The sequence below is a fragment of the Panthera onca genome, chromosome F2, assembly GCF_046562875.1.
Source record: "Panthera onca isolate mPanOnc1 chromosome F2, mPanOnc1 haplotype 2, whole genome shotgun sequence".
Taxonomy (NCBI): Eukaryota; Metazoa; Chordata; class Mammalia; order Carnivora; family Felidae; genus Panthera; species Panthera onca.
Genome location: NC_138356.1, coordinates 18,873,746 through 18,892,602, shown reverse-complemented (window position 1 = coordinate 18,892,602; position 18,857 = coordinate 18,873,746). Strand labels below are relative to the sequence as shown.

At 40.1% G+C, this 18,857-nt stretch overlaps 1 protein-coding gene across 5 annotated transcripts in view; it reads right to left on the bottom strand.

The window, feature by feature from the left end:
- PREX2 (phosphatidylinositol-3,4,5-trisphosphate dependent Rac exchange factor 2) overlaps positions 1-18,857 on the bottom strand; it is a 295,426-nt gene that overhangs the window by 170,054 nt on the left and 106,515 nt on the right. For all 5 annotated transcript variants that reach the window (XR_013553558.2, XR_013553556.2, XR_013553557.2 and 2 more), the window contains exons 9-11: positions 11,391-11,540; positions 7,976-8,120; positions 3,248-3,348 (exon numbers count right to left, since the gene is read on the bottom strand). Coding sequence is in view for 2 of the 5 variants with exons in the window: in XM_078441822.2 (XP_078297948.2) it covers positions 3,248-3,348; positions 7,976-8,120; positions 11,391-11,540 (396 nt within the window). In the remaining 3 variants the exon portion in view is untranslated. The remainder of the gene's footprint in view (positions 1-3,247; positions 3,349-7,975; positions 8,121-11,390; positions 11,541-18,857) is intronic.

Here is an 18,857-nt window from a genome sequence, read left to right as displayed (position 1 = left end):
AACCTTTAAGAGCCTTGCACTGAAGATCAGTGAGCCTCTATCAAACACCAAAACCCTGTGTGGGGGAGAACACCCAACCTCATCTACCAAAGACTGGACTTTACCTGAGTGACAAAGTAGCTTCTAGAATGTAAGCCACTAGATTGAAACTTATTTGTTACAGCAGCTAGTGTTAACCAATACTTTTCCTTCTCAGTGCTCTCTGCAAAACAAAAAAAGTTAATTTTCCCATCCTATTAGATTTCTGCCTTTCTGAAAGGAAATAGGTCAATAGCTGGATTGCCTGGTGAAGAGGATAAAAGGATAGGCTTAAAAAAACTACTAGACCATAAGAAATAAAGGTCATTAGTTCATGTTTACATACCTTAGAGCACCTAGCAGAGTATCTTACATGCAGAATGAAGGAAAGAGTTGGTAAGGAAAAAAATAAACCAAGGTGATCATAAACAGATTTTCCCTTCTTTGTTCTATTGGTAATACATAGTCCCTGGAAGTACGCCGTCTAATGAGAAAGGAATCTCCTGATTTCTGAAGGTCAATGATTGTATGCAAAACCTCTCTACATTCCACCTACTTGAGCTTCAATGGACTACAGGACAAAACAAACACATTCCCTTCTTGACCCAAGTATACACTCGGACGTGGGCTTTGATGAAAGGAAAAAGCAGCAGCAGAGAGGAAAGTCATGTAGCTCAACATTTTTTGATATTTACTTATAAGTTTTTGGATGATGCTTTTTAGCATACTAGATACTAAAGGGTGATTTCATAGTGTTAAAGAATCAAGTACAAAATCATATATAATTTATCGGTATTATCTGTTTACTCAAAATATAATTATTCATTGATTCATTTACTGAGCAAATATTTATTGAGCATCTGCATGTGATGGGCACTCCAGGTATTTACTATATATTAACTAACAAGACTCCTGTTCTTATGGTATTTATATTGTGATTGGTGGCTAGAGTAGGTATGGGAGACAAAGAGAGAAGTAATAAATAAATAAAATAACATGATAATTTTAGCGAGTGATAAGTTCATGAAGAAAATTTCAAAAATTAAAAACGCAGTTTATTGGAATAATGGGATGAGTCAGAATGTCATTGAAGATGTGAGTCATGAATACTGAGACTTTTATCATTTCATTTTCTGCTCTATCTCTAGCACCTAGAAAGGTCCCTGGCATATATTAGGAACTAATAAATAATTGTTGAATGAGAATGGCAAGAACAAAGTTGCTAAATATACAGTCATCTTGGAGTGTTCAAGGGAGAGACAGAAAGCTGCAGTGGCCACAGTGTAATGAGTTAGGTATAATACCATGTGCTGACTCACAGAGGAAGTCAGGGGCCCTATCATGTGGGGCCTTATGGCCCATGGTAAGAGATCTAGACCACGGTAAGAGGTTCTGGACTTCTCTTTGAGTTTAACGGGACTCCAGTAGATGATTATAAGAAGGAGGATGCCTTGATCTTACATCTGTTTTAAAAGGTCTCTTCAGCTGTTATCTGAAGAGGAGGACAATAGGGATAGTGGCCGAAAGTGGAAGCCAGGAAAGAGAAGATGGTGCTTCGGAGGAAGGTGGGATTCTGGAAGGGAGAGAAGTGGTCTGGTTCGGGACCTATATTGGTGGTAGAGTTCACAGGGTTTGAGGGCATGAGGGATAAAAAGGAATTCCAGATGATTTCTATCTGGATAGATGGTGGCACATTACATCGGTGGCACCCAGTGCGGTGGGGAAAAACTGGGAGAATCTAGCTCATTTTCACCCCACTCTAATTAAAAACAAAAATGAACACTGAAATACCTTAGCTTAATAGCCGTATTTATTCACAATTACCTCTTTTTCTCTTCTCCCACATTTTGCATTAGAAATTCTTCAAGCTTGGGGTGCCTGGGTGGCTCAGTCAGTGAAGCGTCTGACTTTAGCTCAGGTCATAATCTCACAATTCGAGTTTGAGCCTCGCTTCAGGCTCTGTGCTGACAGCTCAGAGCCTGGAGCCTGCTTTGGATTCTGTTTCCCTCTCTCTCTGCCCCTCCCTTGCTCATACTTTGTCTTTCTCAAAAACAAATAAACATTAAAAAAAATTTTTTTTTAAGAAATTCTTCAGGCTTTACTTCTTACTCCCATGATCACTGCTTTCTTCTTTGTTATTGATGTTCTCAGCAATCTGGTGCTCTCTCAAAATGATCCCCAAATTTGTCTCTGGATCTCTCTCTACCCTGAGCTTTACACACACATTCCCAACCTCTTACTGAGCACTCCCCTGTGGATGTCTTATACCCAACCTGCTGCAAACCCTTTATCTCCTCCACACCCTCCTCCTCCTGAATAATCATCCCTGTCATCTAGATAGAAAGTTCAGAATAACCTCATCTTGCTCTTCATTCATCTCCCACATCCAACAGTTAGCAGACATGCTATTTCAGCTTCACCAGAATCTCCCCAATGGACCACTCTCATCGTGCCCAAGAACACAGCCCTCAACCTCCCACTGCCGGGAAAGGCTGGGGTCTCCTGGTGGAAGGGGCTCTCCGCAGTGTCCCAAGTGTCTTCATTCCATGTTCCACGCTGCTGTATCTGAGGACTCTAAAGCCAAGTTCTGGCCACTCTTCTGCCTAAAAGTGTCCATCACCTTCTCACCTCTTTCAGAATATGCCCCCCATATTACAGCCAGAGAGTTAACATCTTCTGGGATCAGAGGTGCCTACCTTTCTCACCACATCCTCCCTCCATATATTCATCCATGAAGTATACTCTCTTGCCATGTGACATTCTGTGCTAGTTCCTGAAGAGGCCACCATGAACTTTTTCACTCCCATGCCTGAGCACCTATACCATTCCTCAGGGTGGGACATCCTTTTGTCCTTCTGTCCCCGTGAGAGTTCTACTCTCTACATTGTGCAACCTTAATGCCCTTTCCCTCATGAAGCAGTCCCAAATACTCCAGTGAGAACCTGCTATTCCTTCCTCCACACTCCCGCACTTACCTGTATTTCTAATTCTTGCCTGTGTTGTAGTCGTTCGTGTTAAAGTTAGCAAATATATCACCATACCCCATACTCCCTGAAATGTAGTTCTGTATTTATTAGTCACTCAAATATGTTGTTAAAAACACATAAGCATCCTATAATGTGGTGATTTGCTCTACGTTAAATTGATTAATGAAATCATGCAATCTGTGGATAAACAGAATAATTTAGTTCTTAATATTTTATAATTAATAATTTCATAAAAGAATTACCATGGTGGATGATTCCATTTTCTAACAATGCTTGTCCTAAGTGAACCCCTTCCTCAGGCCTGTGAATCTCTCCAATTTCCAACAGCCATGACACAAATTCACTGCAATAGAAATCCAGTGAAAAAGTTAATTTTTTCCTCTGAAAGTCTATTTGTACCATGCTTTCATCAAGCAGCTATGGAAGGAGTCTCAAATATAAAAAAAATATTTGCAGTGCATTTCAGCATGCATTTTTTCACATATGCAAAGCCCAAAATTATTTAAATTTTACTCTATTCTAGGAAACAAATGTCCATAGCTTACCTAAACTATACTTAATAACTATTCAACTTACTGAGACCTCTAATAAACACAAATGGAAAATTTTAGAGTAGTTTTAACTATAAAGAGAATATAAGAGACCCTAAAGATATCCAACAGACAGAATAATAATGATTTAATATATAAGAAACAGACTGTCTGGAATGTGGCTTTTCAGGCACAGAGAACCAGTGTGTTTGAAACTCCAAGAAGGCAAACTAAAAATTAAAAACTAAAAAATAAAAATAAAAAAATCATATCCCATATGGTGGACAGAATTCTAAACATGTCCTCTTACCCCCCACCCCCATCAAGAATCCCATTCCTTGGGGCGCCTGGGTGTCTCAGTTGGTTAAATGTATGACTTCGGCTCATGTCATGATCTCTTGGTTTGAGAGTTTGAGACCCATGTCTGGCTCTGTGCTGACAGCTAAAAGCATGGAGCCTGCTTAGGATTCTGTATCTCCTTCTCTCTCTGCCTCTCCCCTGCTCGCTCGCTCTCTCTTTCTCTCAAAAATAAATAAACATCAAAAAAAAAAAAAAAAGAATCCCATCCCTTGGTTTTGTAATCAAATCCTAATCTAGGTAGTGCTGTGAATGGATTTTGTATATGAAATTTAAATCCCAAGTCAGCTGACTCTCTGAGAGTGGTCCTGGCCAACAGTCAGCACAGAAATAGGATTTATACTTACAGCTACAGAGGACTGAATTCTGTGGACTGAAGTTGCCAGCAAATTCAATGTGCTTGGAAGTGAATTTGTTCTCAGAGCCTTAAGATAAGGGCCCAGCCTCAGCCCAACCCACAACCTTGATTTTGGCTTTGTGAGACCCTAAGCAGGCAACCCAGTATTGCTCACCTGGAATTCTTTCTGACCTAGAGAATTATGAGCTAATGAATGGCAGTTTTTTCAAGCCACTAGGTGTGTGGTAACTTATTTTGCAGCAATATAAAATTAATACACACCAAAAGCCATAGGAGAGTCTTACTATACTGTTTTCAAATGTTAAAATTATCTAGTAAATTCACTGTTGTATCTAAACTTTCATCCAAAAGGAATACTCCAGCACGAAACAATCCATCAGAACTGTCCACCGCATACATCTACTGTGGCTGTGAAGGACAGAGAGGATCACAGCTCACATCTGTCACCATTTTGGGGTGGGAAGAGGAGCCCCAGATATCACAGATAAGTAGGATGATGCTTTGCAATACAGGAGAGCACCAGCTGGGTCATGGTAATTGTTATGGCCATGTGGTATCATTAGGAGAACACTAGATACAGAAACGTTTTACAATGAAATATTTTATGGTGCTCATGTTATAAAAACCTAACATTTTGGGGCGCCTGGGTGGCTCAGTCGGTTAAGCGTCCGACTTCGGCTCAGGGCATGATCTCACGGTCCGTGAGTTCGAGCCCCACGTCAGGCTCTGTGAGGACAGCTCAGAGCCTGGAGCCTGTTTCAGATTCTGTGTCTCCCTCTCTCTCTGACCCTTCCCCGTTCATGCTCTGTCTCTCTCTGTCTCAAAAATAAATAAATGTTAAAAAAAAAAATTTTAAACCTAACATTTGAACTCTTACATAAAGTCACAGATACATTTTAGAATGGTTTTAATTTTACACAGAGGTCAGAGAAGCCAAGCTATGGAAAATGTCGAAAATTACTTTTCCATTTATTTCAAAACCAAAAGCAATGCATATGGCTGCAGTCAAATAACTGAGGGACATGAAATTCTAAACATGGGTATCTAGACTAAAAAGTACATTTTAAGGCAGAAGAAGTTGTTAAAATGCTTTTAATTCTTTTATTAAATAGGAGCCATCCAAAAGAAAGTTTAAACAGAAGTAAAACTTCAGTTTTGTCCTCAATAGCACAAAAATAGTAAGAATATCAACCCCATAGCACTGTCACAGGATTAAATGAGCTGATAAATGATAACGGCCACAGTGCCTGGCACATTTTGAGCGCTTATTAAATGTCAGTGGCTGACAGGTGAGTTGTGCTGTTTGGTATGTAGCTAAAGCATCATTCTGTTCTGATGTCAGCAGATTCCTGAATGTGTCAAAAAATTAGGAAAAGAGCACTTTCTAAGTATTTCTATAAATTAGGAGCATAGGATAAAAAAAGAGAAGGGGTACAAAAGGAAGTTAATGGGTGGCTTTACTGCGGGACTTATTCAAATCACAAGGAGATCCCATTAACACTCTGCAAAAGGATTGTAATCCAGTCAAAAACAATCTCCACCTTGGGCTGTAACACAGAGGTAGCGTACTGTTGTGGGAAAAGCCACAATGAACACAGCTAAAATTTACTGTGTCTCTCCTATGTACAAGGCGCTCTGGAGAAGGCTTACAATCAATCATTGCAACTAACATGCATTATGGTCAGGGTAAAGGGTTAACAAAACCCTGCTCTTTCAATTAGGAAAACATGACCCTGGATTAACTTTCTAGCTCTGTTTCCTAGAACCTGATGAAGGCAGGGCATCAGCTGTGTTGCCAGGCAGCATTCTTATGGTAAAAATGACCCCCGACGGGTAAATGGAATATTAATAAACACCTGGTGAGAAGCCATAGCTTGAAGTGACACTCTTATAAGTAGGCATGTCCCTATGAGAAGTGGGAAGTTATGCCTAAAAGGTTATAATAAGAAATAGTGTCTCTGTGGGGCACCTGGGTTGGCAGGCTGAGTGTCCGACTTCTGCAGTTCCTGAGTTCAAGCCTCACGTCAGACTTGCTGCTGTCAGTGCAGAGCCTGCTTCAGATCCTCTGTGCCTGTCTCTACCTCTCCCCCTGCTTGCACTCTCTCAAAAATACATAAACATTAAAAAAAGAAGAAAGAAAGGGAGAGAGAGAGAGAGACAGAGAGAGGAGGGAGGGAGGGAGGGAGGGAGGGAGGGAGGAAGGAAGGAAGGAAAGAAGGAGGGAGGAAGGGAGGGAGGGAGGGAGGAAGGAAGGAAGGAAGGAAGGAAGGAAGGAAGGAAAGGAAAGGATGGAGGGAGGGAGGAAGGAAGGAAAGGAAGGAAGGAAGGAAGGAAGGAAGGAAGGAAGGAAGGAAAGGAAGGGAGGAAGGAAGGAAGGAAAGGAAGGAAGGAAGGAAGGAAGGAAGGAAGGAAGGAAAGGAAGGAAAGGAAGGAGGGAGGGAGGAAGGAAGGAAGGAAAGGAAGAAAGGAAGGAAGGAAGGAAGGAAAGTCTTCTTTGCAGCATTGAGGTTTCCAAGTGAAGGTAGGCTCACATCTGCTCTTTCTCTTGCACAAAGCTGTCACCTGGGGGCCTACCATCACTTGGAAACCTCAATGCTGTGATAGCCACACTAGCTTGCTGGCAGTTGGGTGGTCTGCTGTGAGGACCATGCTCACTGGAGAAGAGACCCCATGCTGCCCTGCAGGCCAGGGTTTCCTGGCCTATATTCTTCTCATGGGGTTGGGAGCTGGCGTGGCCTATGGCTATTTTGTTGTGTCTACATAATTAATCAAGAAGGCATTCTGGTATGTATTGCAAGTAAGCACTACAATCATCTCCATTTTTAGAGAGGAAAAGGAAGTTTAAACTTCCCAAATCTCTCAACTAGCCAGAGGTAGGAGCAGATTTGCATGGAGACAGTCTGATGGTGAAGTCTGGGCTTTGAACTACTTTTAGAGAGTTGACACTGGCATTTACTAGCTATATGAATGTGAGCACGGTATGCTCCCTGATGGCTGGGTTTTGAATCTTTAAAAAATATAAAGAATTTACCTCTTAAGTATGTATTTGAGGATTAGAAATAACGTATAGGAAGAAGCCAGCATAGGGCCTGGCCTAAGCAGCGGTACCTGAAGGCGGCCGCCCTTCCCTTCAGTCCTGCAGGCCGAACCCAGCAGGAATTCCCACATACAGCTGTCTGGAGAAACCAAAGGACACACAGCCAATCTATGTGAAAAGCTCAGGTGACTTCCCCGCCTGTTGCTCTGTGCCAGGCTCACTGCATGACCTACTTTTCCAGACTCCTCATCGATAGGCCTTCATGCTGAGCCCAGCTGTCAAAGTTTTGAATTAATTGCCAGCTTAGACTGTGTGTCTTCACTTCTCCAGTCTTCTCTGACTCGTAGGCCCTGTACTCACATCCTTGGCAGACTCTGTCCCCTATAGGTAAAACCGCCTGCCTGCCAGCCCCTGCCTGACCCCAACCTCTGCTTCGCCCTTGGAACACAGTACATCCAAAACTGCTGAAGTCATGGATGAATGGATAGATGTCTTAAGTTTTGTATGACTTCTGGCCCTAGATCCATTCCTTCACCCCACTACGGTCCAGGAAATGTTGATAGCAAAGAAATATTAAAAAATGCTTAGAGAAATATTTGTTAAAGAAAAACAAATCATTAAAGGAAAGTTAACACGTGAGATAGTGGAAACATGAAAGAAATACATGCACCTAGACTACCAACCTTACCTTCCAAGGAAGCATTTAGGGAACGTGGTCAGTTTTCTTTTCCTGTCTTTGATCAGATTTCCTTGTTTGCACATCATCTTATAAAGTTTCTCACCCTGTTCGGAGATCATTACCCAGGTGTCTTGCTCCATTCCTAATTTTAAACCTATCAGAAATGAAACAAAGGACAGGTACTGAAAGTCTCCTCACTCACCCATGCCTTCATTAAACAAACATTTATTTCACGTCTACCACATGCAGGGGATTGCAGACACAGAGCTCCATACGCTAGGCCCTGATTTTCAAGAAGCTCTTGGGATACCAAGGAGACAGTCAAGACAGGATCTCGAGGGCCATATAGCACCTTGTGTAAATTGTGCCCAAAGGGCACATGGTTTGGCCACTGGAGGAAGAGCAGCTGTACCTCAAGCTCCCTGCACCCCTTCTGCAGAATTAGATCGGCACAAGTGGACCGGCTGGCCCTGGAAACAGCCTTAAAGGAGAAACTGCGATACAATAAAGGCATATTCAGAGGATCTTGCCTTTACACAGAAATATTAAGAAAGGTTTCAGGGGCGCCTGGGTGGCTCAGTCAAAATGTTTTTTTAACATTTTGAGTATTTGAGTAACTTCCAAACTGTTTTCCAGAGTGGCTGCACCAGTGTGCATTCCCATCAAAAGTGCAAGAAGGGGGGTGCCTGGGTGGCTCAGTCGGTTAAGCGTCCGACTTCAGCTCAGGTCACGATCTCGCGGTCCATGAGTTCGAGCTCCGCGTTGGGCTCTGTGCTGACAGCTCAGAGCCTGGAGCCTGTTTCGGATTCTGTGTCTCCCTCTCTCTCTGACCCTCCCCCTTTCATGCTCTGTCTCTCTCTGTCTCAAAAATAAATAAACGTTAAAAAAAAAAATTTAAACCAAAAAAAAAAAAAAAGAGAGAGAAAGGTTTCACAGAAGACCAATGTTTAAAAGCAGAGGGGTGAACGGTATTTCCAGAGAGAAAGAGAGAGAGTTAACAAGAGCTACCTGAGGTGAAGCAACACAGGGGCACAGCTCCAGGCCCTACATGAGAGGACAGGACACACTGGTGGGTTAGTTAGGGACCTTGCTCAACTGCAGTTTCCATATACTTCATCCCTGAAGTATCAGGGAAGCATGTAAGGGTTTCCACCAGAGGGAGAGGTAAAGCAGGGCAGGACAGGAAAGAAAGTTTTGTTGCTTCAGAAACAAAGCTCTGATGACAATACAGGAACAAAGTGAAGGGGGCAGGGTTTAAAAAAAGGGAGACCATTAGGAGGAAGCCTCAAAAATTCAGGCAAGTTGAACCCTGAAGGCAATAGCAGGGGCTACAGGGCAAAGAGAATGATGCTGAGACATATCTAGGGAGCAATACTGCTAGGATACAGCAAAGGGTTAAATGCAGGCACGATGGAGAAAAGAGAGATCAGGATGCCTTCTAGGCTTTTGACCTGAGAGCCTGGAACTGGAGAGTGGGGGGTTAGACGCATTTCTGAAAAAGGGATTCAGATAAGGAGGCGTCCAATACTGTGCATATTGAATTTGGACGTTCAGGTAGAGTCCAGGAGTCAGCAGAACACATGCGTATGAAGCTCAGGAGAGATGGACGAAGTGGCAGTGTAGATGTTGATGTGGATCTGGTGGGAACGGGTAACCCAGGCAAGGAGCTATCTTAGCGGAGAGCAGTGTCAAAGCTGAAAGCCTGAGAACGCCCACAATCTGGGACGTTTGGACGGGACTGACAAACTGTTGCAGAAGAAGAAATACTTGAATTATTTTTAGTTTTCTGGCTACAAATTTTCTTATGAAAATTTTATTTTTACAATGGAGGGGCAATTACCATTTGTCAGTAATAGGGAATACTCCATCAAGAATAGAACCTGTTCACATAAACAAATTTACACAACATGCTTATTTGCTTGCTTTTCTTTCTTTCTCTCTCCTTTCCTTCCTCCCTTCCTTTTTCACCTTAGGTTTACCTGTATGCACAGCCATTCTGAAAAATAAATAAAGGTTCAACTTGATGAAAAATTTATTTTACCTTTTAAATGACTTGCTATGCTATTTGAATTGATTGCTGGATTCAACAAAACGGAAAGAATCAGCTATTCGGTATTCACAATCTATGTTTTAAATTTTTCTAACTAGTTCTCCATCCAAGATCAATCAAAGGAGTTAAGTATTTGAAAATGCTTTGGAAATGCTCATATAAATGTGTGTGCTATGAATATTTTAATCGAAATAGGAGCTTTGTATGTTCTTCAAGGAAAAATTTCTGAAGATCGAAGAAAGGGTTCTTTGTGCTTCAAAATTTCATCAGCAATGGGATATTTTATTCCTAAGTCTCTGGGAAAAGGAATACATACTGTCTTGTTTCTTATCAATTATTGGGTAAAGAAATTAGTAGTAACACAAGCATTTCTATTTCTTAGCTGAATTAAAGGAATGTGCGTAATTGCAGATAAACGTCACACAATTGAATACTGCCAGATCAAGTGCCTTTTGCGAATCTTGCTAAAAACGTGAAGCAATTTCGAACCCGGCCTCCTCATGTGAACAAACTCCTTATTGGCTTGCATTATAGTCAACGGCATTGTAAAAAGTTAATGTATATCCCAAGTGCTTTATTCTATAATTAGGACACTAACATATTTGGTCTAGAGATTTTCACTGTACTGTTACATATATAGAGAACAACTGTTGGAGGCCCTACAACACTGCCTTATACTATGGAAGTTTGTCTCTTACAGGAAAACTCTGAGATGATGCTTTAGAAATGGCGAGAATAAGGTGCAAAGAAAATTTAACAACTTTTAAAGCAAACGAAACTATTTGCTGTAGACTGAATGTTTGCATGCCTCCCAAATTCATATATTCAAACCTGACATCTAATTGTGCTGGTGTTAGGAGGTAAGGTGTTTGGGAAATGATTAGGTCATGAGAGTGGAGTCCTCATGAATGAGATTAATGGCCTTATCGACAAGACCCCAGAGAGATCTGCTGCCCTGCTGTTATGTGAGGACACAGTGAAGAGATGGCCATCTAGGAACTGGAAAATTGCTCTTCCCAGACACCAGATCTTGGGCTCCTAGCCTCCAGAACTGTGAGTTATAAATTTCTGTTGTTTATAAGCCACCTAGTCTGTGGTATCCGTCATAGCAGCCTCAACAGACTAACATAATATTTAAAAGACACTGCTGGCCACAATATAATTATTTCACTAACTATACAAGGTTTTTCTTTTCTTTCAGTGATAATATTAGAAGTATCCATAAAGTATTTTAGCATGAGTCTTACCTCACTTGGAAAATCCAGATGAACATCACACACCTTTTTACTTTCTCATAATTTCTGCCCATTGTCTGCTTTCTTCCTAAGTTAGAATCTTCACAAAAGTGTAATAGTGGCCAATTCATACACCCACCTTTTCTCCGTTCTCTTTCTTTCAAAATAGCTTCAAACCATTCGTGCTTCTCTTCAGGTGTTTTTGCCATGCACACGAACCATTTATTTTTTGCTGTGTTATGTATTTTCCATCCATTGATAACAATGTGTCCACTACTATGGAAATCAGCTGGAAATTAATGGGGGTAAAGGTGAACAACAAATATAATATATAAATTATATCAACACAACCATTCAATTCACAAAAGTCCCAACACCACTGAGTTCTTAAAAGTATCTTCGCTTTAAATGTGTGAAATGAAGAACATAAAAATAAAAAATCAAATGTTTGTATATGAAATGCAGTTAGTGCTCAGGAATAAAACACTTCTAACTCTTAATATTAATATATTACATGAAATTAAACATCTGAAGTATTAACATTCCTTTCCTCTATGTCCAAAAATATTGTTAAAGTTCCTAAAGCAATAAAAGAAGAACGTTTAAAAGAATTTTCATCTCAATAATCAAATATCCAAGGTGTCAGATTCATTTTGCCTTTCTAATACTCATTTGAAATATTATTCTAGCTTTCAAAAGCAAAGTATATCCCCACCGAACAATTTTCAGCTGTTTCATGAACCACACAGGAAGAATCAGAACAAATCAATGGAACATACCAAAAGCACATTTACCTAATTTTTAATAAATGGAAAGGTACAAATAAATGTCAATCCATTATCCTTGCTCATGAAAACCTGAAAAATGTGCACTCTTTAAAACCACATCATTCCATATAGGAAGAAGAAATTTTTCTTTGAGTATGAATTCACATTGTCTTTTTTTAGGTCTCCCCATCATTTTGGCTACACTGTCATGCTAGATTTGAAAATGTCAACAGGAAACCCTCTATGGCAGTTCTGCCTAATAGCAGGTAGGGAATAGTGATGTTACTTGTATCCAGCATTTACTGGCATGACAGTCTGCAAAGCAAAGATTTCAAAATGAAAAAACATATGACAAAGGCCTGAGTCAGCACCTGCACCAATTTAAAGTGACACTTTTCATTCATCTCCCTGACAGTCACTAAATAGTAATGGTGGGTGGACAGGAGGTGAGACACAAAACGTGAAAGGTGGTTTAGAGAAATGACTTTGTGGCACTGTACTTGTTTTTTGTTTCTTTGTTTTTTCTCAAATGGCCTTATTTTATTTGGTGAGTTCTGAGTAGAGGCAGACATGATGCCCGTAGTCTTTTTAGCTCCAGAATCACCACAAGGTATCTGCGACCAGATTGACTATTCCAAAAATGCATTCTCAAATGATTCTGTATATTGAGGGTCTTTAAAAATTCCAACTTATAGTGGGGCGCCTGGGTGGCCCAGTCAGTTAAGCTTCAGCTCAGGTCATGGTCTCGCGATTTGAATTCGAGCCCCACATCTGATTCGTCATTGACAGTGCAGAGTCTGTTTGGAATTCTCTCTCTTTCCCTCTGTCTCTCTGCCCCACCCCTGCTTGCACTCTCTCTCTCTCTCTCTCTCTCTCTCTCTCTCTCTCAAAATAGATAATAAACTTTAAAAAATTCCAAGTTATACTTGAGCCAGGAGAGAATTATGTTAGATATTACTCTATAATATGATATATATATGTTATAATATATATATAATATATATACGATATATGTGTGCGTGCGTGTGCCATAATCCTGTTAATAATAACAATTTCTGATAAAATAAGGATTCAAATGGCAGAAGATTTCCCCCATCAGGAAATTGCCATATGTTTTATTTTTATTTTATTATGTTTATTTATTTTGAGAAAGGGAGAGAGAGAGAGAGAGAGAGAGAGAGAGAGCAGGGGAGGGGCAGGGGAGGGGCAGAGAGAGAGGGAAACACAGAATCCAAAGCAAGTTCCAGGCTCTGAGCTATCAGAGCCTCACGAGGGGTTTGAATCCCTAAGGCGTGAAATCAGGATCTGGGCCGAAGTTGAATGCTCAACCAACTGAGCCATCCAGGTGCCCTGCCATCTGTTTTGAAAAGGAATTTGTGTACTTTTCTTCTTATCTTTACACATTTAGTTCATGTTCATATCCTATATAAAGTAGCAGAACTTTTTAATACATGTCACATAAATATCAATGGAATTAGTAAGGAAGTAAAAATTATTAGTTCATAATTATACCATAATCCCTCGTTACTACTTATAAAAATAACCAACTGAGAAAATAGGATAAATTGGTGGGAAAAAAAGATCAAGTTGCACATGTCCACATCGACCCCCCTCCCCGCATGGGTCACTTTACAGGGCCAATATCAGAAACAAGCATAGGCTTTTCACACTCTCCCTTCTTCCACAATCAGACTGAGATCAGCTAAGAGAACCCAGCACTGCAGCCTAAAAGACCCCACATTCCCACTAATGATATTACCCTTTACCCACACCCCAGGTAAAGAAAATCACCATAGCCACATGTAACCTGTAGTAATAAAATATTGGGCTTATTTTAAAAGGAACATGGTGTATTCTTTCCACAGAACACAGAGGAACACAAGTTCATCTACCAGGGTGATGCTTCTGACCCTGCGCACCACGTGCCCTGGGACAGACACCTCTGCAACCTGGGTGTTCCTTCCTTCCCTCCCTCGACTATTTGAGTCTGGCACTGCTCTCTTCACACCCTGCTGACTCTTCCTTCAACATTTTTCATCAGGCCATTCCTGACTTCAAAAACCTTTGTTATCATAGAGGATTGCTTTAGCGCTTGTCTTTAAACTGACCCCTATCGAACAATGCCATTTTCCACTGTGTTTCCCTGTGGCCCTGCCACTGTTTGCTGCTTTCCTCCTCCTTGTGCTGTGACTTCTCACCTGTTCTCTAGGCTGAGGCTCTCATCAAGCCACCAGCCCTGCTCTCTGCCTCAGCAACTCTTTCTTCTCTTTAAAGTGTACCCGCATCTTCCGTGAAGCCTTGCCTAAGCACTACAACCTGTGCATTCAAACTTCCCTCGGAAAATGTATGACTGAACTCAAAACCAGACAGGTCAGCAAATGACGGCATGTGGCTATTGTTTCACGTACAGAAAGCGAGACTGTTAATTGACTGTAAAATCTACTATGTCAAACGATAGGTACATCTCTGTTCCAATATAATATTTTGAAAGAAGAGCTTATGTCACCTAATAAATTAAAATGGAAGGATAATGTCACTTTTTAAAGTTTATGTGCTAACTACTATCACACTAATTTTAAAAATCATAAATAATTTTAAACATATATACAAATATGTGAGTACATACATATGTATATACATACATATGTATCAAAATGTAGTATAAATATCATAATGATATCAGTTACCAAATTATCAGTGTTATAAAAAATAAGCAATTGATTCTCATTTATTTCAAAAGAAATATATGATGTATTTAGTGATATATAAATGGCTTCATAATTTCAATCACAGCACATTTCTCAATAACTTCATTCTTTTTTTTATAATTTTAAAAAATATTTATTTATTTTTGAGAGAGAGAGAGAAACAGACTGCAAGTGGGGAGGGGGGAGGGGCAGAGAGAGAGGGAGACACAGAATCCAAAGCAGGTTCCAGGCTCTGAGCTGTCAGCACAGAGCCTGAAGTGGGGCTCAAACGCACAAACCACGAGATCATGATCCGAGCTGAAGTCAGCATTCAACCAACTGAGCCACCCAGGCACCCCCCAATAACTTCACTCTAAACAATAAATTTGAATTGAACTTATTTATAAAGAACAGCCACATAAAGATCATGGAAAAGCCTAGCAGTGCTTTTCCTTAGTAGAAATTTAAAAATATTGTTTTTACTGAAAGAACATTAATGGCAAGTGCAGGAATTTTCACTTATATTTATATCTAAAATATAATTCTATAGGAAGTGTTAAAAAGGAATGGAAAATTGTCATTCATTAAGTGTAGAATATCCAAATTCAAGTCTCCAGGCGCTGATGTTTTTCCAAAAAGAGAAAAATCCAAGGGTCAGCCGAGAACAACTCACTAATTACTTTGAAGCTATACAGTTTGCAAATTCCTCACTCTTAATCCAGCATAGTTTTACATAATGAGATGAGGTTTTGCTAAAACTGATACTACTATAACTCTCAGTGGAAATGCTGATATCCTTTCAATAGCATGAGTTTTAATGAGATGGAAGCTAGCCAAGTACCATATACTCAGGCTACGAAACAGAAGAAACTGCCAGAAAATATTATTCAAAACATCAAGAAACTGATGTCTAAACAATGTATTTAACTCTTATTCTGGTGATCAACAGTGTGAATGCATAAATTTTTAAGAGAAATTTTAAAAATTAAAAACTGAGAACAAACTGAGGGTTGATGGGGAGTGGGAGGGAGGGCAGGGTGGGTGATGGGTATTGAGGAGGGCACCTGTTGGGATGAGCACTGGGTGTTGTATGGAAACCAATTTGACAATAAATTTCATATTAAAAAATTATAATGTACTTACATTATGAATATTTAATGTTGAGAAAATTAGTTTTTGGAATAAATCTTTGATTTTATCAAATAATAGAAGAAAATTTTCTGGCATCCAAAATAGCATTAGCCATTACTTACGGCAAAAAGTTAAAAGTTTAAAAAAAAAAAAGAGGTTCGAGGGATGCCTACGTGGCTCAGTTGGTTAAGTATCTAACTCTTGATTTCAGGTCAGGTCATGATCTCACGATTCATGAGTTCAAGCCCCACACCAGGCTGCACGCTGACAGCACGGAGCCTGCTTGGGATCCTCTCTGTCTCTGTCTCTCTCTGCCCTGCTTGAGAACTTTCTCTCTCAAAATAAATAAATAAACTTTAAAAAAAAGAGAGAGTCTGATTTTTCCTTTTGAAACTAAAAATAGCTCCCCTGACCTTTTTTTTTTAATTCTCAAGAACACTCCTTTAAATTAATAACATATTGAAAATGTAAGTGTATCAGGAAAGAACTCTTATACTCTTAGTCTTTTCAACATTGTAAAGTTATCCTACTTTTTAATTAAGAATGTATTCAATTCAGGGGCGCCTGGGTGGCTCAGTCGGTTAAGCGTCCGACTTCGGCTCAGGTCACGATCTCGCTGTCCGTGAGTTCGAGCCCCGCGTCAGGCTCTGGGCTGACGGCTCAGAGCCTGGAGCCTGTTTCAGATTCTGTGTCTCCCTCTCTCTCTGCCCCTCCCCCGTTCATGCTCTGTCTCTCTCTGTCTCAAAAATAAATAAACGTTAAAAAAAAAAATTTAAAAACAAAAAAAAAGAATGTATTCAATTCAGGTTACACAACAATAAATATGGCTGATAAGGTAACTATGGTTTATCTATTTGACTATTAAGCAACAATAAATACTATGTTATGTGGTGACAAGACATGAAGATAAAGATGACTATAATTCACATAATGATTTTATTTAATTGAAAAAAGGATATAAAACTAGAGTTCATGTTTTTAAACATTTTTGAAAATCTATGCATAAAAAGAAAAATTGAAGGAAGTATTAAAATTCTTTTACTTCTCTTTATATTTTCAACTTTTTGTTATTTTCAAATTTACTTTATTTTTTTTAAGTTTATTTATTTAGAGAGAGACAGTATGTGAGAGAGCAGCGGAAGGGCAGACACTGAGGGAGAAGGAGAGAATCTTAAGTAGGCTCCACACTCAGTGCAGAGCCTAACATGGGGCTTGATCCCATGACCCTGTGACCATGACCCAAGTCAAAACCGAGTCAGATGCTCAACTGAGCCACCCAAGCACCCCCAACATTTTCTTTAATAAGCAAAATTTAATTTCAAAAAACCCAATGTGTTCAATATCTTTGAATGGTTTCAAATATTTATATAAAAAATGGTAGCTGAAACTTTCTTTAAAAATCCTGTTCACTTTCAGGAACACCTTAAAGAATAAAAATTCTCCATCTTACCTAATTCAAATTTGACTACTGTCCTGCAATCTATGGTTTGCCCGACATTGAACTACAGATCACATTTTCTAAAGGTCACCATTCTTGCCCTTTGTCCAACTACACAAATAAACTTGTTCTTAAGAAAGAATTTACAGGGGCGCCTGGGTGGCTCAGTCGGTTAAGCGTCCGACTTCAGCTCAGGTCATGATCTCACGGTTCGTGAGTTCGAGTTCTGCGTCGGGCTCTGTGCTGACAGCTCACAGCCTGGAGCCTGCTTCCGATTCTGTGTCTCTCTCTCTCTCTGCCCTTCCCCCTACTCACGCTCTGTCCCTCTCTATCAAAAAATGAATAAACGTTAAAAAAAATTTTTTTTTAAAGAACACTTAAAACCTGAGCTCATCAAAAATAGAGATTCCATGATGGAAATGACCAAGAAAACAGGAAAGGAGAAAGTTGGTGCAGCACCCAGACTGTCTCTCAAAACAAACAACCAAAGTCAATCTCTACACATTAATGCCTTATCTCTTCATTGCTCTCCAGTTGGTCCCTATAGATTTAAAATTCATATGGAGTCGCTGCTCCATGTTTCTCAAGGTATGGCCACAGGCACCTGAGAAACCTCACTCCAGTCCCAGCTCCATACTAAACAGCTGGGTAAAAGTGGATGAGTTAGTTCTTAAGTGTGGCCTGGTTTCCATCATCCGAAATGTTACCAGGGTATATGAGTTGATCTTCAAGATCCTATTCATCTTCAGAAATTCTATTTTTAAATTTCCATGTCCTGGCTGAGGACACATACTCCCCCAAAAGACCTAGTACACACACTTATGAGAAAACCAAATTTTCTTTGCAGGAAGCAAAGGGAAGGTATCCAGCTGGAGCCTAAAATGTCTTTAAGTGATGTTGTAGCAAGTATTTGCAGCCAAATTTCAGCAACATGCTGCATATGTATGTTTAAGGGGGAAACAAAACCTTAACTGAATAATACCAAGTGTAATTAATTTCTTCATCATATTTCAATGAATCCTGAGCCTTGGAAGTTTGTGTCAAGATCTGTCATTAGACACTTTATCACTAATATTAGTCTTCCCCAATAATTTGTATTTACCAGGGTCTGAGGCCTTGTTTCTATAATGCCCCTGTCCCTCAGGTGCCGAGGTCCTGAAGGTGAAAATCTTACCAATGCTAAAAGAACTTTTTCATGGGGTTGAATCCAAAGACAATTTGCATTAAAGCTCCATCACCCCACATAGGCTCACCCCCATATACCTATCTGACACAGATACGCTGAAGATGCTATTTTATGCCCATGCCTCCAAAGGCCCTGGGCTCCTTCCATTTCTTTATCTTATGCCCCAATTTCCCATAGCATAGTAATCATTATCAAAATTCAACACAGTTTACCAAAATTCACTTAGATTACCAATGCAGATGGCACAAATGGAGACAACCACACCATCTGGGAGAGAGGAAAGGAAGTGAGACACAGGAGCTTTATGAAGAAAACAAAGAGAAGGCTGAAGCAACAGGGGACAGGTGGTTCCACCAGGGCAGACGAGGCCAAGAAGGAACAGAGTAGAGCTTTGAGT